Source organism: Asterias rubens, chromosome 8 (genome assembly GCF_902459465.1).
Source record: "Asterias rubens chromosome 8, eAstRub1.3, whole genome shotgun sequence".
NCBI classification, from domain to species: Eukaryota; Metazoa; Echinodermata; class Asteroidea; order Forcipulatida; family Asteriidae; genus Asterias; species Asterias rubens.
In genome coordinates this window covers 15016162-15032434 of record NC_047069.1, presented here as the reverse complement: position 1 = coordinate 15032434, position 16273 = coordinate 15016162, and the positions used below count along the sequence as shown (strand labels likewise).

The 16273-nt window shown below is 37.2% G+C and overlaps 1 protein-coding gene across 2 annotated transcripts in view; it reads left to right on the top strand.

Moving 5' to 3' along the window:
- Positions 1 to 16273, top strand: part of LOC117293819 (amyloid-beta A4 precursor protein-binding family B member 2-like) — an 89194-nt gene that overhangs the window by 13702 nt on the left and 59219 nt on the right. For both annotated transcript variants that reach the window (XM_033776271.1, XM_033776270.1), the window contains exon 2: positions 4874 to 5107. In XM_033776271.1, coding sequence (XP_033632162.1) covers positions 5017 to 5107 — 91 coding nt within the window. In that variant the 5' untranslated portion in view covers positions 4874 to 5016. The remainder of the gene's footprint in view (positions 1 to 4873; positions 5108 to 16273) is intronic.

Sequence of the window (16273 nt, the reverse complement as noted above, 5' to 3'; positions counted from 1 at the left end):
TAACCCTGTAATATATAATATGTATACATTGTACATGTATGCGTACATGGCATGTTCAACCATGTGTAGTTTTTTAAATCCCTCCGCTCCAAACTGCACCCCTGTCTAGCCAAATGGATTAAACTTGAATCATTTCTTATTCATGATCTTCTTAGACTGGCTATGAGGAGAAGGTTCTCCATCTCAACTAAGAAATTTAGAGTATTAGGATTTCAACCGTTTCAGGTGAATGTCATGCGGATAGCGTTAAGTATACAAATTATGCATACTGTTTGTATAAACACAAAGCTTGATTTTATCTGGAGTGCTGCAAGTTTATCTCGTTAAGAGTGTTGACTTGCTGCATTTTTGACGAAATTTGGGGGAAAATAGAGTCTGTTAAACCTTATAACTGGTAAAATCAGGGCCCAGTTTCAAAAAGCCGCTTAAAAGCAGAAAATAGTGCTTACAAAATAAAGATTGCTGCTTAGCCAAACTACACTTGTACATGTGAGACATGCTATTTTGGCTGGTAACCTTATTCTTGTAAGCATTAAGTTTTTAATAGATGTTAATTTGCATCAGGGATAAAGACTATTATTTTTGGTTTTACCCATATACACCGATGTGTGTTTAGCACGGTATACTCAGTACTTTCCCAAAACTCTTTTCCCGGTGAAAAGCTATTAAATCGTTGCAGTACCCGCTGCTAAAACATAGGGTTCAAACTGCCTCTAACTACCGGGCAATCTTGGTGGTCTAGTTGGTATGACACTGCTCTAGAACTGTGGCGTGTCATGGCCGAGCGGTTAAGAGCATAGGATTCAAGCTCTGGTGTTTGATCAGCAGAGTGTGGGTTCGAATCCCGGTTGTGACACTTGCTACATAAAATTGGGGAGGTAGTGCTTTCTGCTCTACCGGCCAGGCTTCGGACTGATGATACCCAAGCCTATATCTGTATGGACTGTAAAAGGGGTAACCCTGTTTCAGCCCTAGGAGTAGGTGGCATAGGCCTCTGGACAAAAATAATTGTAGCCCACACCTTGAAGTGGCCTTCAGGCCTTGTGTGTCTGGCGACTTGCCTAAACAATTTTTTTTTTTTTAAAGGTCGTGGGTTGGAAAACCCACCCGAGTAATATGCCTGTGAATTTCTTTTCACAGAACTCGGGAAAATACTGAGTATACAGTGCTAACACACATCGGTGTATATGGGTAAAACCAAAATGAATAAGCGTAATTAATGTTGTTGTGCTATAGCTACTTTTTGTTCTTAAGCAGCTCTATGAAATTTTGCCCTGATAGTTCTGGGTCTAGAATAAGAGGAGGAATCAAGGACCCAGGCCCTTAAAAAAAAACTGTGAAAATTTGAGCCTATTGGTTGTCAAAGTTGCGAGATAACTATGAAAGAAAAACACCCTTGTCACACGAAGTTGTGTGCTTTCAGATGCTTGATTTCGAGACCTCAAATTCTAAATCTGAGGTCTCGAAGTCAAATTCGTGGAAAATTACTTCTTTCTCGATAACTACGTCACTTCAGAGGGAGCTGTTTCTCACAATGTTTTTCACTATCAACCTCTTCCCATTACTCGTAATCAAGAAAGGTTTTATGATAACAATTATATTGAGTAATTACCAATAGTGTCCACTACCTTTAAGTCATTTTCCCTTTTGTTGAATCTCATCCACTGTCAAGTTCAACAGTTGAAGGGATAAACACTCTCCTGAATGCTCTGTGTAACCTTTATAGTTGATGACTCAATTTGTGAATCATATGGCAGCATCTTAAGCGTGTGTGAGTGTTTTTTCCTTTTTTTTCTTTTAAAGCCATTGGACCCTTTCGGTTCAGAAAAAAAAAAAAAGTTCACAGATTTACAAATAACTAACAGGGTTTACAGAAGGCACTGGTGAAAGACTTCTCTTGAAATATTATTCCATGAAATGCTTTACTTTTTGAGAAAACAGCAAAACAATATAAATTCTTACGGATTTATTTGAAACACATGTCATGACATGGCAAAATGCGCGGAAACAAGGGTGGGTTTTTCCGTTGTTTTCTCCCGACTCCGATGACCGATTGAGCCTTGTTATTTGATATAGAAGTTGTGGTACACAAAGTGTGGGCCTTGGACAACACTGTTTACCGAAAGGGTCCAATGGCTTTAAGCCAATAGGAATGGAATCAAGCAGTGGGAAATATCCAAATACCTAATCTTCAATCCTATCAATTACAGGTGTTAAGATCAAAAAGTTTTAATAAATACTTCTTGAAGATAATCCAAGCTGCAGCTAGTGACAGCCAGGATAATAGGATCTTACAAGTACCGTAGTTCATTTTTAAATTTGATTAATTTCAAGTTTGTATAAACTGGGCCCAATTTCATAGAGCTGCTTAACAAGAATAAATACATTTCTGGTTCGCATAATTTTGTTGTGCTAGTAATAGTATGCTCAGCATCTTTCTTGCTTAAGCAGCTATGAAATTTCATAGAATTGCTTTTAAAAGCAGAAATATTGCTTTTAAAACAATTTTCTGCTCAGCAGAAATGAGCAGAGGACCAGTCACAAGTTGTAAATGTTACATTTAAGCAAAATGTTGTTGTGCTTAATCAGCTCTATGAAATTGGGCCCCGATGTTGTTAGCCAAGATTTAATATTGCACTTGTACTATACGTTAGTATGTGTCCTTGCCCACATTCAAGTGCACGTGCCCACATTCATATGCTTTAAAGGCAGTGGACACTATTGGTTATAACTCAAAATAATTATTATCACAAAAATTTACTTGGTAACGAGTAATGGAGAGCTGTTTATAGTATAAAACATTGTGAGAAACGGCTCCCTTTGAAGTTATGTAGTTTTCGAGAAAGAAGTAATTTTCCACGAATTTGATGTCGAGACCTCAGTATTACATTTTTTAAGGTCTCGAAATCAACCATCCAAACGCACACAACTTTGTGTGACAAGGGTGTTTTTTCTTTCTTTATTATCTCGCAACTTCAACGACCAATTGAGCTCAAACTTGTACAGGTTTGTTATTTTGTGCATATGTTGAGATACACCAAGCGAGAAGACTGGTCTTTGACAATTACCAATAGTGTCCCAGCCCTGATACTTCGGCTTTTAAGGGGCACGGCAGTTTTGCCTTGACTTTTTGTAAAAATTTAGGGCACCAAGGCAATTTTCACAAATTTGGAAGGGCATCACGGCAATCATAAAAAGTTGCGAAGGGCACGACGGCAGTTTGAAAAAAAACCTCCGAGTTGCCTATAAAAAATAGTTCTTCCAATTTTTCCATTTTCTAACTGTTACCCAATGAAAAAAGAAAGCATTCATCTAATTCAACAAAATAAAGAACAACTACTTACAATACACAATTCCTAAATAATTTTTGTTCATACGTAATCCTACTATTGGTCATGCACGTTGTGTAGTTTTTCGTAGAGACGCTAAAATTCCCACGTAACTGCTCCATTTTGACACGATGTTGACAGAATAAATGCATGCGGTGCGCGACGACTATGCTGTACATGATGGTACATCACATGTACCAAGCATGGGGAAAACCACTATCCCAGCATGCAAAGGCACGTCGAGTCTTTTTCTCAAGGCGTTTAGCGTTGGTTCGCGTAATTTTACCACTAGAGGGCGTTTACTCTCACGCTATCGCTCTGTTCCAAAACGCCCTCTAGCGTTCGATGTTTCGAGTATTTTTTTGTCGCACGCAAAGAACAACGACTAACGGGCCTGAAATCTGCTGTTGTGCCTTACGTGCGTGAAATTGGGGTATATTTCGTTGCGTGAAATTTTCACAGACATCGGGACTTTTTGGCTTATTTTCGAACTTTGACAACGTTGAATATAATTTGTTTTCGGGAGGAAGGGCACGGCGGCAATGATGAGAAAAGGGCACGGCAATCATTGCCGTGAAAAATTGGTTTTTTGAAGGGCATTGCGGCAATCGGTAGGGGCAACGACGGCAATTGCCGTCGTTGCCGTCGTGAAGTATCAGGGCTGGTGTCCAGTGTCTTTAAGTATGTTTCTCATTAAAACATGGTCACATTGCGACATTATTGTTTGTAATGACAATGTAAAATTTTCTATCGGCGGCCCACAGGACCATCAGCACATTCATGTTTAGTCATTTGACATTGACACTAACTGTATGGATTTGTTTCCCTTAGAATACATTTGTCTGACAGCACTCGTCTGCTAATTAATACAGGTCCATATGGTTCACATTCACAGCGTCCCCCACGAGGCCAAGAAGGTACATTCACCACAATCCTGACTGCTCCACACCTGTGCACCGGCAAAGTTCCGTGTCAACAACAATTGTAGCCCCCCTTTGCTTATAATTTCCTATGCACGACGACTCATCATCCTCGTAGAAAAACCCAAAGGGGTTTGAATGGCAAAGCGACTGCTTCATTATAGGCCAAATAATAAAAATTGCAGTTGATGGTCCCCTCCCTCATCATTTTTTGAGGCTGCATCCTTTTTTTCTCTATTTGTAAATTTTTTTTTCAAAAAGACAAGTTTTCTGTGTATTTCTCATTAAACTTACTGATCATTTTAGAACTTGTAACTATACACAAAGTAAGTGGTGACTTTAAACTGAAGAATTAGTGGTTTCAAATGCTTTGGCAGCCACCTTTGAAAGAAATAAAAAATACAAAAATTAAAATCATCCTTTTTTTGGAAAAACGACGATCAACTAGTATTTTTTTTGACGTGGCCCAACGTTGAGTCCATGCCATGGGGACAAGGTGTGTGCTTGAGTGACGTGTGCATACGGTCAATCCCGTACACACCGTCATCGTAGTCATCAACGTACTGCCCTAACCCGGACAGCTTACTCCAAGACTGACTCAGTATACTCTTTACTCTTTCACAGGGACGACAACTCGTGTCTTGTTCTATCCAGCCAGACGCGGGACGGGTCCGAGCGAGAGAATAGGGCGTTACTGATGACTGGATAAAGTGGATATTTCGTCTTCTTCTTCTGTTTTCTGGGAGTGACTGTTTTTTTCTCTCAGGATGGCCGAGACGGTGAGGATGTCGAGATACGGAGATCATCAAATAAAGAAGAATCGCAAGATGGGTGAATATAACACCTTCATCTACATAGGTAAATCATCTTCCTTTATTTTTCACTTAAATTGCTAATTAGTGTACAGTTAATTAACGACTCGTTTAAAACTAAGGAGAATCCTTTTTTTTTATTAATCAAATTGATTTGTTTTTTGTTTTTATCAAACTGGTTAAAAATTAACTTTAGTCCTTAGAGATTCAGTTTACTACAAAAAGAAATTACTTAAAAAAAATCCAATTTTTCTAAGAACACGCCCTGCCAAAGATGAAGACTTAATAATTAATACATGAGTTATTCAGCAACCCGCAACAGACAATCTGGTTTGTTTCCCCCCTTTGAGTTGATTTCTGGACAACAGATGAATTTGATGAGGACCATATGACAATGCAAAGAGCTAGTCGCTAAAAATTTACGATTTAGAATTGAAATTGATGAATTACTTCATTGGTGGATGTGGGTTAATTTGACACCCTATGTAATGTTAAAAGCACAGTGTAAGGTTTTTGAATCGGCACAAGTTTAAATCAGGCCCCAACCTGTTGGCTAGTGAATGCACCCGATGCAAAAATTAACATACATTGATAGCCCCTCCCTTTTGTGAAAATAATATGAAAATGGAGGGCGAAAGAAAAAATGTGTCGTCGTTTGGTTACATCTTGTCATAATGGAGTGACTTTGGACATAATGGTTGTGGCTATTGGCTGTGGCTACATTTTTGTTGAGGTCTAGCCATAGTCACAGTGAGCCATCAACTCAGTCGATGGCCAAAAGTGGTGGGAAAATCCAGATACAAAGGTCATTTTCCTTCCAGAATTTTCTCATTGAAACGTTTCTTGGCGGTGACATTGGTTATTTTAGTCAAACTAAACATGATATAAGTGTAATGTTCCTTTGGTTTTGCTGAGTTTGATGTTATAATTTGTTGTTGTCCTTTGTTAAAATTTTTCTTTTTTTTCACTTAAACTTTGCCAGCTGTTTTTTTTTTAAAGATAAATATCTTTTTCAAGTATTTAATTTATGTGTAAAATGTCATGTAAGTCAGTTCACTGTTTGAAATGACTATAGAATATCTTCACTTCTACTTGCGTCGTACTTCCCAATCCATGTCTCCTCTGGCCTCTCCCTTGTTCCCATGTATTGTCTTCCCACCCCTCCCCCACCCTTCCTTCTCTCCTTTTTCCACCACTCCCCCTTTCCTTTCCAAGTCATCCTTAGTTTAGTTTCTGTTTTTTATGTACATTTTAATTCCGTTGTATTTTGAAACTATTTATTTGTGCAATGTGATATTTTTTATTTTATTGTTGCTGTTTTAATGTCTACGGTTCATGTATGTTTTGTGCTATTTTTAATAACTGTATTTTAATGTGCAATTCGAAAAAGTGATTCTCATGCTGGGCATGACGAATAAAAAAATCTAATCTAAATCTAATCTTCAGTTTGTGTTTTCACCATGAACATTTTACATTACACTGCACCTTTAAAGTGATTAGCAGACAGGTTGGACATTTATGACCCAATAAGGTCATCTCGCCAAGATTGTAAATGGTTGTATATCATGCTCCGGATCACTGGACTACTCTGTAGCAAATGCAGTATATCTTCATCAAATATTACATTTATCCGGAATAATTAATCAGTCGGTCTTCCTGGAATTGATGACAGTTAATTAAAATTACAATAACAGATGAGCTTAAGAAAATTCAAACGACTTCTCTGCGAGAATTTTGAAATAATGATGGGCTTGTAGTGAGCTAAAACTCTTTACTGGACCAGACTTGTTTTTACAGACTAAAATCAAAATGAGAGAAGCTTCTTTACACAGTTTCCCTGCGTTTTAAAAGCCATTATACACTTTCGGTAAACAGTAATGTCCAAGTCCCACACTTCGTGTATCACAACTTCTATATAAAATAACAAACCTGTGGAAATTTAGGCTCAATCGGTCATCGGAGTCGGGAGAAAATAACGGGAAAACCCACTCTTGTTTCCGCGCGTTTCCTCGTGTCATGACATGTGTTTAAAATAAATCTGTAATTCTCGCTTAAATTGTTTTACTGTTTTCTCAAAAAGTAAAGCATTTCATGGATTAATAGCTCAAGAGAAGTCTTTCACTATTACCTTCTGTAAACCCTGTAAATTATTGGTAAATCTGTGAACTTTTTTTTTTTTCTGTACCGAAAGTGTATAATGGCTTTAACTGTTAACAATTTAACAAGCACTGAGACGTGTAAAGAGAAGATTGATCTCATTGTCTCTATGAGGTTTACTTCATTAGTTCAATAGAAAAGAAGGACATTTTATCAGACTCAAAGTCAATATTTGAGCTGCCAACTCTCACTGACCTTGCAGAAAGTTCCCTGAAAGTAACCCAATCTTTCTTTCTGAATGAACAATTTGGCAAATCGCCCTGACTATGAAAACGTTTTCTCTGTTATGTTGAATGTAAAATTTTGAATGTCTCCCTGATTGTTGTTCAAAATCTCTGTGATTATGGAAACTTTGTCCCTGTTATGCTAAAGGGCAATTCCAAACAAACATGGACAGGACACCAAAAAATCTACTTTTTGTCACAACTTTCTGTCCGCTTAGAAGTTGTAGCTAACATATGAAACCAATTTATTTGTAGTTGTGACAAGGAATGAACCCAATTTGTTCAAATAAGAACTCAGCTTGGGCTCCATGTAGGCGTGGCTACATTGTCTGGAAAACTGTAATGCGACTGACCATAATGCGACTGACCATGGTTTTGCCATGTATACCTAAAAGTTCAAGACCGTTTATAAGTATTCTGTTGGATACTCATGTATAAGAGTTGTGTGTTACATATAGTAACACTTTCGCAAGCTTTTTGACATAGGACATTTTTAAATCGTGACAAGTGTTTTTTTTACCATGTCCTTTTTGTGTTTTGCGACTGACCGCTTTTTACAACGTTATAACATCCGGAGTACAAACACCCACAACATTTCTATTATTATCAATTCAAAGCCTTGGGTGTCAAGTACAAATCAGTCTATAAACTTAGTGGAAAGAATATCTCACATAGAACTTCTAGCACCAAGATCGAGAAATGACACTGAAAAATGCAATGCGACTGACCGTGGAATTGCCCTAAATGTTAAAATTATAAACATCTTTCTGATTGTTGTTCAAAATCTCCCTGATTACGGACACTGTTTCCCTTTTATGTTGAAAGTAAAATTCTAAACATCTCCCTGATTGTTGGACAAAGTCTCACTGATGACAAGATGCAAATGTTGGCATCTCTTGTTGTAGCCATCAGAAATGCTCCAAGACCTCTTGGGAATTGCACTTGGTGGGGTTAAAGGTCAACAGCGTACGGACCAAGAGTAATCTCCCCGCAGCGGGATGGGGGATTCGGAAGGATGCATACTTCACATTATGATGATTGTGATTCCTATGAATGGCATATTTGTTTTGTCTTAAGTCCATCTCATTTGTGTGCATTGTTGGTGTTTTACATAAATGCAAATTGGGACCTGGCCGTGAACAATTTTTGATGAATAATTGTTCACACTATGATGAATGTGATTCATGAATGGCATACTTAATTTGTCTTGTCCTTGCTTGTTTGTGTGCATTGTTGATGATAAACATAAATGTAAATTGGGACCTGGTTATGAATAATTGGTCATTCAACACACTCACATAGAGGGCTAGAAATACCCACTGAAATTCTGGCTAGAGTCTAGTAGTTTTAGCACTTGGCAAAAAATTTCACATCAAAACATGTCCCTTAGTCTAGAAATTATTTTCAAAACACACTTTCAAAGAACTACATCGTCATGCAAATTAGCAAGTATGAAAGAAAGACAGACAAATATCAGGTCATTGTAAAGTTATAAACATTGTTTTTTTTTTATGCCAGTGAAAGTTATAAGCAACAGGATCTGTGGGTCAAGTGAAAATGTTATATAGATTTAATAATTGCACAAGGATAAATAGTCCTTTTTTTTTTTTTTTTTTTTTTTTTTTTATAGTTGAGACTGTTTTGAATTATACAGTATTTGGCGAGTGATTCATTTGACACTAGTCCTTGGATTGGTTCTGCTGCTGTTCTTCTGAGAATGTTCAATCCCTTAACGACGGTAATTGATTATTAAAAATCAAATTATTCTCGGCCTTGGATCTACCAGGATTGCTATGGGAGCCTTTCCATACGCTTAGAGACTGCGCACACATACGTTGTTAAAGGGTTGAAAACAAAAAATTCTTTGGTAGACTTTGTTAGGATAGTTGTTGAGAAATATTCTTTGAAATTTTAAGTCACATCCCTCTGTTATCCCTCTGCTGCTGTTTCCCCAGGGTGTATCGTAAAGTTGGGTGTGATCCTGGGTTGTGGAGCAATTACTAATTGAATGGCTTCTTCTTGGCACCCCTGAAGAAAGATTGATTGATTGGCTTCTGACTGTCACCCCAAACAAAGATATTGATTAAATTGGGAGACTGTCACAATATGGTTAGATGGCTCAGTTTGTACAATGCCGCAACATTAATCAAGATAATGCAGGTTCAAATCCTGCATAAGTCAAAGGTCCGTTTTATTTAAGAAAACAACTCTTGTTAGAAAAGAATACAAAAATTGCAGCGCTTTATTCATGGGCTGGTTTTGCTCTGGTTCATGTCTCCATGGAAATTATTTTCCTTTTTTTCCCCCAGCCTTTTTTTTTTAGCATTAACAAAAAAATCATATAATCAACACTTTTTAAAAGTTGAATCTCTATGATTATCTAACGAACTGACCTCATTTCCCCTTTTCAAGTATCAGTTTATTGACATTTCCTTCAAATATTACGTTCGTGCTCGTTTCTTTGTTATCAAAGACCCTACCCTAATGGGAGACATGCATCCCATCTTCAAGACACTAGCTTTATCTTGAAGACACTAGGATGCCGCTCCTACTTTACTTTACATCCAAGAAGGTTAGCGACACGTGTTTGCATGCATCGTCGATGATCACGACCTTGTCACGTGACCATGCCTCTGTCATCCCCTCCCTCCTCCTCGGTTTTGGTTCAGCAGCGTCTTCCAAGACGGTGTGTGTCATGTTGCGGAGTAATGAACTATTCATCCTCAGACGTTGGATGAGGCCCCCGCAAGGGGGGGAATAATTCTAGATGAGTGCTTTAAGATGAACGCTGGAAGGGGAGAGAGAATGCAGAGTGTGTGTTTTCATTGATGAGTGAACGAGTGATCTAATTTCTTCATTAGTATGCATGGTGAAAGACACATGGACACTATTGGTAATTGTCAAAGACCAGTCTTCTCACTTGGTGTATCTCAACATATGTATAAAATAACAAGCCTGTGAAAATTTGAGCTCAATTTGTCGTCGAAGTTGCGAGATAATAATGAAAGAAAAAAACACTCTTGTCACACAGAGTTGTGTGCTTTCATATGCTTGATTTCAAGACCTCAAGTTCTAAATCTGAGGTCTCAAGATTTAATTCATGGAAGATTACTTCTTTCTCGAAAACTACTCCACTTCAGAGGGAGCCGTTTCTCACAATGTTGTATACTATCAACCTCTCCCCAGTACTCGTTACAAAGTAAGGTTTTATGCTAATAATTATTTTGAGTAATTACCAATAGTGTCCAACTGCCTTTAAGAAAAAGTGAATATTTACAACCACATATCTACATATAGACTCTATTACACCCCTGCAATAGTTTAGGAGTTCTGGTCGCAAGCATTTGGCAATTCTGGAAGTATTTCTTGAGTGAAATCTGGACCTTCCTTGACATTTTTTTTCTGTTACACTTAGCTTCAGACATCCCACCAAAGAACGATTTAATTCAACAATTTAGTGTTCACTCTGTATAAGAAATAGTTTGTGCTCATTGTTTAGATATTTAATTTGATGAGCTAGTCCTGTATTTGTAAATAAGAAGTTTATTTTTCTTTGTTTAATGGGGTGTTTGTTTGTTTTGTTTTTTGTTGTTTGTTTTCTATGTTTTTTTCTAAATTCATTTTTTTCCCTTTTCATTGTGATTTTTATATATTTTTCTATAGACGATGTGACCTCTGACGTCACTCGAAAACCATAACATGATTCGCGCGTATACCGCCAGGCAAAACCTTTGTATTTTGGCAGCCAGCTAGAAAGTGTATGCAATTTTACCATGACTACGCGTCTTTTTGCCTGGCGAAACACGACACATACAGTGTTTTATTAACAGAGGGCGATTTGAATGTAAACATAGGTCACATCGTCTATACTACATGTATATCACAATCTCACTGCAATTAAACAAAACTTGATGGCGGATTTTCAATGAAAATTAACTCGCATTTCCGACTGTTTTTTAATTTTCTGTCAAAGTTTGTCCAGAAAAAAGAATCACATAATTTTCACTGAAATTCATCAGTGTCCAAAACACAGGGACTAAATTTTGCAGGTTATTTATTAAACCCAGGTACTAAATTCTACAGATGCTAGTAAAATATGAAAAACATGTGGGCCTTATTATGTATGTTCTAAAAAAATTACAGGGACTATATCCTGTAGATGTTATTAAACTCAATTAATTCTGACTTAAGACTAAATTCTGCAGATTTAAAAAAAAAACCTAATGAAACAAATTGTCAGATGTTATAAAAACCCAGGGACTAAATTCTGCCATATTTAAAACCCAAACTGCAGCATTAAGTCACAAATCACTGCCATCTCTGCAGAATTGCTTCAATATTGTGATGGAGATTGCTGGATATTTTGTTCTTGGCGCCAGGAAGTCTGACGACCCTTGTCACACAACCTTGGCCTTAACCAGTTATTCTATGTTGCCATGGTAACTATTATGGTCGCACAATTTGTTTGTACAAAAGAAGCTAGAGATAAGTTCATAAAACATGTATATCATAAATCAAGGATGCTACATGCATGGCTTTACAAACATATCTGAACACGTATCAGTAATTTTTTCTACTCTTTGTTTGTTAATGAGCATCCACAAATTTATGTACGTTTTTTGTACATCTTATTTTTTTTTAAGGGAAGGTGCACATTTGGTAATTACTCAAAACAAACATTAGCATAAACCCAAACTTGGTAAAGAGTAATGGGGAGAGGTTCATGGTATAAAACATTGTTAGAAGCGGCTCCCTCCGAAGTGACATAGTGTTTGAGAAAGAAGTAATTTCTCACGAATTTGATTTTGAGACCTTGGATTTAGAATTTGAGGTCTCGAAATCAAGCATCTGAAAGCACACAACTTCGTGTGACAGGGGTGTTTGTTTTTTCATTATCATCTCGCAACTTCGACGACCGATTGTGCTCAAATTTTCACAGGTTTGTTATTTTATGCATATGTTGAGATACACCAACTGTGAAGACTAGTCTTTGAAAATTACCAATAGTGTCCACTGTCTTTAATGAGTGTCCACAAATTTAGGTACGCTTTTGTTCATGTTTTTTTTAAACTGAAATTTGTAATAAAGGAAAGATCTTTATACCAAACAGAGCAATATTTGTGTGCTTCAAATCATAAGTTTAAACCTGTATTGTTGTACCATTGGGATGGGTTTAGATCGAGTTGTTGCAAAATTATCACAAAACTAAATTTATCTGACCAAGCAAGCAAGTTAGCAAGCATGTTGTTCATGGGTTATGTAATTAACCACACATTGCTTCAGAGTGAGATGTTTCTCAAAATGCTATACTATCGAAAGCTGCTGTAGGCTCCTAGCCAAAACTTTCTAATGCCATTAATTTTAAGAGTGATTACCAAACGTATAACATCCCGTTAAGAGGATGGTTTTTGCAATTGTTGTCATCCTCTCAATTTATGTTTGGAGCCAAGCAGGGGAAAAAAGAAAAAAAATCAAACACAATTAGCCTCTTTGAAGAAGAAACAGAGGATGGCACAGCCTTGTTTGTTGTCATGTGGACGGAGTGAGGTCATACGGTCCAAGCTCTCTGCCGCCATCCTAACTGATCATTGATCTCAGACATCTAACTGTACGTTATTTATTAAACAGGAACAATTAATCTTGTTTGTACATGTATTAGTAAGTCAGTCTGTATGTGGCACACGCAAGAATCTGTAGCACCCATAAGATGCAGCTACTTCCAAAGCGCCAAAGCAGGCGTACGTTTTGGGCAGAGGTGCCAACTCTTCCTTATACTGCAGAAAGTTCCCTGAAAACATAACCAATCTTTCTGCGGTCGGGGTGTGTTTGGTCTTCATCCAGAATCAATTATTTAAAGGGATTTCTAACCACAGAGACTGATAATTCTGACAAGACTGTTGGGTCTTTGAAAAAGTCCAGAGATCATTTTTATCAGTGTAATTTTACAAAAACCAATAATTGAATTGTATAAGACAAACAAAATGTGTTTGAGAGAGAGAATCTTGAGACTTTGCACAAAATATTTGAAAAGCAAGTCATCAAAATATTTTGTTTAAAAAAGAAGTAAAATGCATAAGTTTCCTTCAGGCTTCTGGTAGCCATGTTGTGTGAAGTTGGTGTGTCTTACAGTGGAATTACATCAGACTTACAAACAGGGTTTCATGCGAATCATGTCTGTTTTTAAACACACGCACAAAATGTCAAAAACATTTTTTAAATTAACGGAAACAATTAATTCTGTTTTGCGTAGGTTAATTTGTACATATAAATTTTTTTTTTGAAGAGAGGACTCCCTAAACGGTGGAAGTACAATGTAAAAAATTACAGTTGGAAAAATCATCTTATCAATTTCACATGGGAATAAGATTGTTAAAGTATGTTTAATGTATATGCCATGCAGGTGAAATAAACTTCCTAGAATTGTATGCAGCAATTTAAAAAAAATAATAATAAGTCCTGACAATTTTGTTAAAATTTATATGCTATTATTTGTTGTTTCATTCAAAATCAATTTCAGTATATTTTAGTAAGAGCTGTAGTAGAATCAAAAACAAATCAAAGCAACCTGAAACACACATTGCCTCCAAAATCAATAACAAAATTTGAAGAAAACACAATTTTCAGCATCTACAGAGGAGGCCTCTACGTGCCTTTATGACTTGAATGCGCAAGAAATAATAATAAGCAGTTCCTATGCCGCATCCCACCTGTAGCCCCGGGGAACTCAAGTCTCTCCGCTATGACTCACGCCGGCTCTCGCATCTTCGTGCTTTCGTACTCGCTGTGTCGAAAGAGAGATCATGGCACGGTTTCCTATTTCAAACGTTTCAGCATGATGGCGGGGAGGAGAGAAAGTTCGGTTTCCTAAATGGAAGGAGTGACTTTGGGTTTGTCGGGAAGATGTCCCTGGAGTTTTGGTCTCGTATCGGTTGGATTGAGTGAAGCCTTAATGCAATCAAGATGTAGTAGTACTCTGAAACATATGGGTACTGTAGATGCTGTAGATGCACTGTATTGTATGTGAACAGACATGTATCGTCGTGAACAAACACGGTCGGCCATTTTGTGGAGTCAAAATTTTGACTCCATAATGGCCGACCGTGGTAGTTCGCGACGTAAAGGGAAAACCGTGCAATTTCGAGGCATGTTTGTGTGGATCATTATATTCTACTTTAAAACTTATCTATCTAACCATATTCATTTCATAACAAACGGTTTCAAACACTTTCCAAAAGACCAACTAGCCCGATCAAAGGCAACGTGTTCCTTTAAGTAGCTGTTGAAGTCCTTTTACACTTTAGAATTGGTATTGACCAAACTCTCATGACGTCATTCATTATCACATTCACAATACATATTGGGTGGCATGGTGGCTTACGTGCGTAAAACAACGATTTTGCATGTTATAAGTAGAATTGTGCACCGTTTCTCTCCTGTGCCGCTAGTGTTTTTTCTTCAGGCCCTCCAGTTTTCCTCCCTCTGGAAAAAATCAAACACTTTCGATCTTTGGCTGTGCTCCATGGTCATATCTGGGTCAATGTGGCTGCATGCCTACAGCCTAAACACGTTGTAGCCACGACCTTGCAATATTCAGCTTCTCAGCTGCTAGTAAGGAAGATTAGCCCCTCAAATTATCTTGAAATTAACATTTGACCGCAGGTGAGGCCAGTATTTTTAGCCTCGAACCAAGAAACTCAAGACTTAACTGGACAAGTCTAGTGGTCTTGTATTTATACCTCACTGTGTAATAAAATTAGAAAAAGTGATATTCAGTGTTGAGTCTTGTAAATATCTTTCAGTTATGTACATTGTTAGGTATTAAAGCTTGCTTAATTCTTTTAGATAAAATTAATAAGATATTCTCTTTAGTGCTTGCTCTAACTGTATTAAGAGAAAGAGAGAGTTCTCTCTCATACTTTCATTACATTCTGTAAAAATAAATAAGTAAATAATAATAGTTGCTTCTAATATAGAGCGCATATCCGTCACTCAGTGACACTCAAGGGGCTTTAACTAACAGTATTTTCCTGCAAGGTATGTGGGACTACGTTTGAATTATGAGACCTACTCCTTTCACATAGCAGTTTGCATGTAATGGTTTACAAGGTGCTGTGGTGCAATATGCTGCCAATACAGTAAATACTGAAATGTACGAGCCCTGCGGTCTCATGGATTTTCCCCTTAAAATGAGCCTGTCCCCTTGTGTTTTACAGTGTGTTATGCATTGTAGGCGACACAGCATGTACATGCTGACTATAGCATGGTGTACGTGCAATTTGACTTCTAATATGTCAAGGTGTTGCAGACAGTAACCACATGTGTGGCATTGGTTCAAAGGGTCAAGAAATACAATCAAGTAAATTATCATCAAATAATATGAGCGCTACCGTTGTACCTTTGACAACTTTAAATTGGAGGAAGGTGATACGTTGGTTACAGTAACCACTCTTAAAATGAATGGCAATACAAACTTTTTTTTAGAAGCCTCCAGCAGTTTTCGATGGTATAAAGCATTTTGAGAATTTATTCTCTGTGAAGTAATGTGGTAATGTAAAATGATGACCCTAAAATTGAATCTGAGATTTAGCAACTCTTCTCAGATTGTGTATTGCTATATGAGGGATTATTCTTCCTGCGTAGACATTTTCACTCAGGATATTAGGTGACTAACTTTTGAAAATAAATTTCCATTTGTTAGTTTTGTTGCATACAAACTACATATAGGATTAAAACAATTTGATGGTTAAAAAAAAAAAAGGGTTTTCTTCGCCTTTACGCAAAACTAAAAAAAAAAAGTTTTCCGTTGAAGCTACACATACGTGTTGTACGAC